General features: G+C 41.4%; 1 protein-coding gene and 1 pseudogene across 3 annotated transcripts in view; one reads left to right on the plus strand and one right to left on the minus strand.

The window, feature by feature from the left end:
• CUNH12orf73 (chromosome unknown C12orf73 homolog) overlaps window positions 1-4467 on the plus strand; it is a 9667-nt gene extending 5200 nt beyond the window's left edge. The window contains exons 1-3 of one of the 3 annotated variants that reach the window (XM_014451521.2): window positions 1625-1840; window positions 2159-2276; window positions 4298-4467. In XM_014451521.2, the coding sequence (XP_014307007.1) occupies window positions 2169-2276; window positions 4298-4393 (204 nt within the window). In that variant the 5' untranslated portion in view covers window positions 1625-1840; window positions 2159-2168 and the 3' untranslated portion in view covers window positions 4394-4467. Of the gene's footprint in view, window positions 1-1624; window positions 1841-2158; window positions 2277-4297 lie in introns of those variants that run through there. The other 2 variants (XM_006084064.3, XM_006084066.3) reach the window with 2 other exon arrangements.
• LOC106696225 lies at window positions 3637-4252 on the minus strand (annotated as a pseudogene).
• Window positions 4468-9047: the final 4580 nt, after the last annotated feature.

A 9047-nucleotide genomic window follows, 5' to 3' on the forward strand; every position in this document is an offset into this window, starting at 1 on the left:
AGAGAGAGAGAGAGAGACAGAGAGACAGAGAGACAGACATATACATATATCCATAAGGGCTGGTTCCATCACAACATTGGTTGTTGATAGGCTGAAACCAGTACAAAACAGTAGGTATCCATTGAATATTTCCTGAATTAATGAATGAACAGGGTATCTTCTCTTTCTCTGATTTTTCTAACCCCCTAGGACAGTGATGGTGAACCTTTTGAGCTCGGTGTGTCAGCATTTTGAAAAATCCTAACTTAACTCTGGTGCCGTGTCACATATAGAAATTTTTTGATATTTGCAACCATAGTAAAACAAAGACTTATATTTTTGATATTTATTTTATATATTTAAATTCCATTTAACAAAGAAAAATCAACCCAAAAAATGAGTTCGCGTGTCCACCTCTGACACGCATGTCATAGGTTCGCCATCACTGCCCTAGGATCACAGTCTAAGGGAAATTTTTAAAGCAGTTGGGCTTGCCTCACTGATTTCAGAAAGGTCATTCTAGTGACTGAGAGTATGTGTAAAGAGCTACAAACTTTTCTTAGGTTTTCACTCAGGAAGAGTTACCCTTGGGCAGCCAGGATCCCCTCCACTGTGGGGAGCTGCATCTTCAGGGTCTGCCAGCTCCATTCATAACCCCAGCAGACCAGGGGCCTCTGCTTCTCTGCTTAGTTCTGTCTTACAAAAGGAAGAGTTTACTGGTAGAGTTGTTGGGGCGCAGGACACTGAACTTGGGAATGGTGAAGCAATCCACAACGGGGCTCCTATTCTTCCTCTCCCTTTCAAGAACCTGGCAAGCTTGCTTACCCTGCTTACCCAGCGAAGGAGGCGATATGGAGGGATTAGAAAGAGGCACAAGGAAACTTTTTGGTTGTGATAGATTTGTTCATTATTTTGATTGTAAGAATGGTTACATAGGTATACACATGGGTAAAACCTCATCAAATCGTATGCTTTAAATGTGTGGTTTATGTCAAATAGACCTCCCTAATTGTTTAAAAAGTGAGTGTATCATGATTCACCTTATACATACAACCCATAATCGTTCCGTATTGCCTTGCATTAACCTTTTGCTTCACATAAGTCAACCCATAACCAAAGCACAACCTAAAAATGCGTAAAGATTGTCCATTTCGGGTTCCCTGTCTTCCAGTAGCATCACAGCACGAGGGCATCGCTAGCTGCCTCGGTGTGGCTGTTTCAGTATCCAAGGACGCCGGGCACCAGGAGACAGGCTTCTGACTGCACTCGCTGCTCAGCGTGCCCGTCTCCCCTGGCCTGTGAAAGGTGGTTAATGGAACGCGAGCCGTTTGCACATGTCACAGGACAAATGTAAAAGGTGGTTACTGTAACGCGAGCCGTTTGCGCATGTCACAGGACAAATGTAAAGGGTGGTTAATGGAACGCGAGCCGTTCGCGCGTGTCACAGGACAAATGTAAAAGGTGGTTAATGGAACGCGAGCCGTTCGCGCGTGTCACAGGACAAGCGATGACGGACTACAGCCAGAGCGACCCCACGTCTCCACATCCGCCAGGGAAACCCTACTGTAGGGAGAGGGACTAAGGGAGACAAAGGCCGGAGCCGGAAAGTTCTGGGAATCGGTTTAGGAAATACTTCTGGTTCCGGCCCGAAGTCCCACTTCCGTCCGGGACACATGCGCGCGGCTGTGTTCCCTGCTTTCCCGTCCGGCGGGGCCCCAGCCCCTGTACTTTCCGTCCTGTCCGCAGGCCGTCCGCTCCGGCTCCGGAAGCCCCTTCCGCCCGTGCTCTGAGCCGCTGCGGGCCGTGCCCTCCGGTACGGTCTCTCTCTGTGCCGTCTCTCCCTGTGCCTTCTCCGTGGGCGGTACGGTCTCTCCCTGGGCCACCTGTGGGGCCAGTGGGGGTGCGGTCTGCAGTTCCTCTCCTGGGGTTTGAAGGGGCGCGGGGAAGCCACGTGGGGCGCCTTTGCCTTGCTCCCGCAGAGCTGCCTTTGGATTCCGAAGGCCCAGTCCCCAGCGCTAAGAAACCATTGAAAACTGGTCTCAGGTCTGAGGGGACGTCCGCGCTCTCAGCGCCCTGGGGGCAGGGGGGGGGGGCAGGGGTGGGAGAGAACCCGGTGTTTCCCCACTCGGTTTAGTCGCGAGCTGGGAACCGAACACCAACCTCTTTCCCTCCCCGCCAGCCCGCTGACCATGCCCGCGGGCGTGCCCTGGACCACCTACCTGAAGATGTTCACCGCCAGCCTCCTGGCCATGTTCGCGGGGTCCCAAGTGGTGCACAGGTACTACCTGCCGGACCTGGTGAGTGCAGGAGGGCCCTGGGCTTCGCCCTCCGTTCTCCCCACAAGAGCAAAAGGGATCTTAAAACGAACCAGCAGCGCTTTCTGCCCTGGGCCTAAAACCCGATGATGGCGGTCCAGTTGCATGGAGAGCAATGCCATGTCCTGCTCTTACACAGCCTGGCACCCTGCCTGCCACTGGCCTTACCTAATACCATTTTCTCCCCTCTCCCCGTGTTGCAGCCACACCAGCTTCCTTGCTGCTTCTCAAGCTCATCAAGCCTCTTCCCATCTGAAGGCCTTGCTTTTCTGTTCTTGGGAGCTTTTCTCCCAGATCTTGGCTTAGTTTCCTTCTTCAAAATGTCAAGTTTCTGCTTAGATATCTCCTCCATCTATGAGGATAGCTTCAGAAGGATTGCTCCTTTGCTATTCTCAGTCCTCCCTTTCTCCCTTTCGTAGAGCACTTGTCACAATTTGCAATTATTTTATTCCTTTGTCTCTACTTGTTTTTATTTTTGTTTCCTCCACTAGAATGTAAGGTCCACAAAAGCGTTGTTCCACAATACGATAACACTCTATAACCACTATGGTGGGTATTAATTAAAAAGACACACACCTTGCTAATGACGTGCTGGTGAGGATGTGGAGAACCTGGAACCCTCATACAGTGCTGCTAGGAGTGTAGAAGGGTGTAGCTGCTGTGGAAAAGTCTGACAGCTCCTCAGTTAAACACAGTTACCATATGACCCAGCCATTCTGCTTCTAGAGAGAGATGAAAACATTTGTTCACACAAAAACTTGTACATGAATATTCATACAAGTATGATTTTATAAGAACCCAAAAGTGGAAACAATCCACATTGTCCATAAACTGATAAATGGACATATACAATGTGGTATACCCATATAATCAAACATTATTTGTTTCTAGAAGGAGATAAAGTACTTACATGTGGCAACATGGATGAACCTTAAAAACATGCTAAGGGAAAGAAACTGGTCACAAAAGCCTACATATCGTATAATCCATTTACATGAAATTTGTCCAGAATAGACAAATCTATTGAGCCAAAACTAGATTAACGGTTGTCCAGGGCAGTGGTGTGGATGTGGGAAAGCTTTGTGGGAATGGGAGTTACTGGTGATGGGTATGGGGTTTCTCTTAGGGGTGCAGTTCTAAAATTTATTGTACTGATGCATGTACACCCTTATGAATCTACTACAGGCCATTAAACTTATACTTTAAATGGGTGAATGGTAGGTATGTGAATTATCTCACTAAAGTGGTTAAAAAAGTAATCTTCTCAGGCCTTTCCTGACCATATTTTCTGAAGGTAGTTTATTTATTTATTTATTTATTTATTTTCCAAAATTATTTTATTGGGATGGTTTCCCACTCGTCTTGGTTCGAGGTGCGTTTAGTGCTGCTTCCTTCTGAAGGAGCATCCTTCTGTAAGCCTTGCTTTTCCACCTGTTGGCTGACAGGGAACAGTGGAGCCACCAACCCACAAAACTGCCGTTTGTGCATAGCTAAAGGCGGTGGTGATTTTATAGCATCCTGGGCATTTCACATCCATAAGTAGGAATTGGGACTCTGCACCAGGCGCTTCTTCTCCTCTTCTGGAGAGGGGTGGAGGAGATCCTCAGTGAGAGGCATATTGTCGTGGGGAGGTCGTCACCGCCGGAAAGGCTGTGAAGGTAGTTTTATATTTTTTTTGCTCACTGCTTGATACAGGTGGAGAGTCAGTAAATAGTACAGGAGTAAATTTCCAAATATGGAAAGTTGTATTCAAATTTGTGATAGTGATGCAAACTCTCCCCCTCTAGAACTTAAAACCCAGCGTGGATAATAGAGTCATTAGGGTGAGAGAGGGACTTAGATCAACTGTGGGTTCTCATGATACAGATTTATTGTTGAGTAGCAAGGGACTTTCTTTTACTCTACCTGCTTTGAAGTCTTTCAGGTCACATTTAATTACAGTCTAAGAAAGCACTGGCATCTGTGTTTTTTTTTGTGTGTGTGTTTGTTTGTTTTTTAAATAGACAATACCTGAAATCCCACCAAAGCCTGGAGAACTCAAAACGGAGCTTTTGGGACTGAAAGAGAGGCAACACAACCCTCAAACTTCTCAGCAGTAGAAACCTCAAAATACAGCTCTGCCAAGAACTCTGTGAATAATAAGTCTTAAATATATGTTTTTAAAATTGATTGAGTCCAACTACTTGCACTTAAGCACCTAATACAATGCTAACTACAGGAGGAGGCACACAGAAGGTATTAACTGATGCATTGAGATTTATTTATGGTTTGACCAGTGTTTCTTGAAAACTGCCAAAGCATTCTTAAATGTGGTTTGATAGTCATTTAGCTGTGAATATCATATGAGATAGAGTATTTGCAATGACTCCTGCTCTTACAATTCATATATATATATATATATATATATATATATATATATATATATCTCCATTGTTTATTGCAGTATTAGCCAAGGTACAAAAACAACCCCAAATCCCCATCAACAGATGAATGGATAAGAAAGATGTTGTACATATATATTTCAGCCATATATTCAGCCATAAGAAAGGAGGGTATCCTGCCATTTGCAGCAACATGGATGGACCGTGAGCACATTATGCTAAATGTCATGAGTCAAACAGAAAGACAAGTATTGTTATGATATAACTTATGTATGGAATCTAAAAAAGTCATACCTATTAAAAGCAACAACAATGGAGAGTAAAATGGTGGTTAGCAGGGTCTGGGGAGTGGGGATAAGAGTGATGGTATTTAAGGGTGCAAACTTGTGACAAGTAGTAAATAAGCCATAGCGATCTAAAGCACAGTATAATGAATCTAAACCAGCGATTTTCAACCTTTATGACGCAAGAATTTTTAAAAACATGCAATACCTGACTATTTAGTCAGGGGCACTGACCTCTTTTCCCTTAGATTGTCAAAAAAATGACAACAGCCAACACAACAGTAGCCATCTGGTGTGAATGAATCAAAATTATATCTATTTTAAAAAAATGTTTTTTATTTATTTGAGAGGAAGGAATAGGGAGAGATATAAACATCAATGACGAGAGAGAATCATTGACTGGCCACTTCCACATCCCCAGTGGGGACCAAGTCTGCAGCCTGGGCATGTGTCCTGACTGGGAATTGAACCGTGACCTCCTGGTTCATAGGTCGACACTCAACCTCTGAGCCACACTGGCTAGTCATACTTATTTTTTTGTCAGATTGGCAAAAAGTATGATTTTTTTTTGGTGTGCCACAGAATTTTATTTATTAGATGAAAAAAGGTTAAAAATTGCTGATCTAGACAATATTATAATTATGTAGTATGATAAGTATTGCTACAATGACAATCATGTTACAATATATAAATGTATCAAAGTAACACTTAAACAATGTTACGTGTCAAATTTATTTAATTAAAAAAATAAATTTCAAACTAGTAAAGGTCATACTGATACATAATTTGCAGTCAATGTTGACAATTAACTACTAAAGAAAGTAGTCATTACAGGGTCCCCCTTGTAGAGTTCCCTTGATAGAAGGTTTAAGTTGAAACACTAAAATTCAACAGGAGAATCTCTCTCTCTGCCCCTAGACAAGATTAACCCTGTGTTCCTGGACTTGAGAATTCTGAAAAGATCCTAAGGAGTATGCTCCAGGAACATGCCCTCATGCTCCGCAGTCTGAAAATATACTAATTCCTCATCACACAATGGGTCCTTTTATGAAGTTAGTTCTAAATTAAATTACCACAGCCTTAACACACCTTCACACAGCCATGTGGTTTGTGATTCAATAGTATACATAGACCTCCATGTGCAATCTCTGGAAACTGAAGTAGTTGTTCATGTAATTGTACAGCTTTATAAATAAAAGTAACAAAAGCAAATGCCCTAGAGCTAGAAATTCTCAAGTATCGTAGGATCTACCAATTTTAATATCTGCTGAATAGGGCAGGCTGGAGTGGGTAGCTGAATTGTCTCCTAGTTTCCCTTTCCCTCCTTAGTAGCTGAATCAATGGGTATCTTTATAAACAAAGTTATGTTGCGTCAGTAAAGATTGTTTCCCAGGACTACATGTGAAATCAGTCATCTCTTTACTAGTCTTCTCTGTCCTGGTTGTAATTATACAAAACATCACCATATTTACATTTTAATTCACTAGCATCTTAGGGAACATATTTCACTACAAATAAAAGGTAGTTCTCTATTTAAGGAGGGTATGGGGGGGACAAATGGTGATGGACGGAGACTTGACTTGGGTGGTGAACACACGATACAGTGTATAGATGATGTGCTATAGAATTGTGCACCTGAAATCTGTATAATTTTGTTAACCAGTGTCACCCCAGTAAATTTAATTTTTTTAAAAGTTAAGAAACATCTAGAAGAAATTACAAACAAGCATTCTAATCACAAAGCAGTGTAATAATGCAATGGATGCCTTTTTGACTGGAAATAACATTTAAAATGATGACCAAATGGATGCCAAATATACTCTTTCAGTCTGCAGGCCGACGCTCTATCCACTGAGCCAAACCGGTTTCGGCCTAAATGTACTCTTAAATAATACTGACGTAGAAAGTTTCACTCCATTCGGAGAGCTTCTGGGGTGGTGAACAGGTGGAGGAGATGCTGGGAGAGTGGAGCTCCGGGTGAGGGCATGGAAGCGCCACACCCTTTGCCCATTCCTTACCCTTTAGTTCACAGGCCGATGCTCTATCCACTGAGCCAAACCGGCTAGGGCAAGCCTTGGGTCTTAACATGACCATTTTTCTTTTCTTTTCTTTTTTTTGGGGGGGCGGGGTATTTTTTGTAACTTCCTCAAATCTTTAGAAAGATCAGATTTGCTTTTCTTGTTCAATGATGTTCAATGATTCTAATCTGACATCATGTAGCTATAATCAGCATTTTTCTTAATTTGGGTGAAACCAGCTGTGGGTTTAGAAGTTGTCTGTATATTTCAAATGACTCTGTAATGCTCTCTGGTTAACAATGAATCAACAGAAGTTTTAGAATTAACATAATTAAAATGTCCATACTGCCCAAAACAATCTACAAACTCAATGCAATTCCTATCAAGATACCAATGATGTATTTCACAGAACTAGAACAAATATTCCAAAAATTTACATGGAATCATAAAAGACCCCGAATAGCTACAATAATCCTGAGAAAGAACAAAATTAAGAGGAATCATGCTACCTGATATCAAACTATATTACAAAGCTATAGTAATCAAAACAGCATGGTACTGGCATAAAAACAGATATAGATCAATGGAACAGAATAGAGAGCCCAGAAGCAAATCCACACCTTTATGGTCAATTAATATTTGACAAAAGAGGCAAGAACACACAATGGGGTAAAAGCAGTCTATTTAATAAATGGTGTTGGGAAAATTGGACAGATATGTACAAAAAAATGAAACTAGACCACCTTCTTACACCACACGCAAGAATAAACTCAAAATGGATTAAAGACTTAAATGTAAGACTTGAAAACATAAAAATCCTAGAAGCAAACATAGGCAGTAAAATCTCAGACATTTCTCAGCAATATTTTTTCTGATATATCTCCTTGGGCAAGGAAAACAAAAGAAAAAAACAAATGGGACTGCCTTTGTAAAACATAAATTTTTACACAGCAAAGGAAACCATCAACAAAATAGATAATCCACTGAATGGGAGAACATATTTGCCAATGATACATCTGATAAGGGATTAATTTCCAAAATACATTAAGTACTAATACAATTCAACAAAGAAAGACAATGCAATTAAAAAATGGGCAAAGGACCTGAACAGACACTTCTCCAAAGAGCACATACTAGTACAAATGGCCAAGAGACATGAAAAAGTGTTCAATGTCACTAATCAGGAAGATGCAAATTAAAACGAGGTATCACCTCTCGCCTATCACAATGGCGACCAGTGTTGGTGGAAGATGTGGAGAAAAGAGAACCTTCATGTACTGTTAGTGGGAATGTGGACTGGTGCAGACCCTGAAAGCAGTAGTTACCTCAAAAAATTAAAAATGGAACTGCTTCATGATCCCACAACTCCATTTCTGTGAATATACCCAAGAAACCAGAAACACTAATTAAAAAAAACATACGCACCCCAATATTCATTGCAGTATTTATAATAGCTAAGATTTGGAAGCAGCCCGAGTGTCTATCAGTAGATGAGTGGATAAGCTGTGGTATACTACTTGGATGGAATACTACTTGGCTGTAAAAAAGTACGAAATTTTACCTTTTGGGACAGCATGGATGGCCCTTGAGACTATGATGCTAAGTGAAACAAGCCAGTCAGAGAAAGACAAATACCATATGATTTCACTTACTTGTGGAATCTAATGAACAAAATAGCAACATAGATACAGAAAACAGACTGCCAACTGTCGGACTGAAGGGGGTTTGAGGGCTTGGTGAAAAAGGTGAAGGGATTAAGCAGACAACAGGTATACTTGAAACCTACATAATTTATTGTTACCCCAATACATTCAATAAATTTTTTTAAAAAGTATTAAGTTGAAATATTTAAAGTGTGAACTTCTTTTGGTATTGTGTACATACATAAAAAATTCTAACAATTGTGACTTGGACTGTCACAATTTCTTTACCTCCAAATTTAGATTTATAGGGAAATTAGTAGTCTCGTATACCTTTCTCCATTTCCATGAGTACTCATGTTAAAATGGTACATATTACATGTCAAAGCTACCAATTATACCCCAGACTTTATTGGGATTTGTTTTAATC

This window comes from Myotis lucifugus, unplaced genomic scaffold (genome assembly GCF_000147115.1).
Source record: "Myotis lucifugus unplaced genomic scaffold, Myoluc2.0 scaffold_10, whole genome shotgun sequence".
In the NCBI taxonomy this organism is placed as follows: Eukaryota; Metazoa; Chordata; class Mammalia; order Chiroptera; family Vespertilionidae; genus Myotis; species Myotis lucifugus.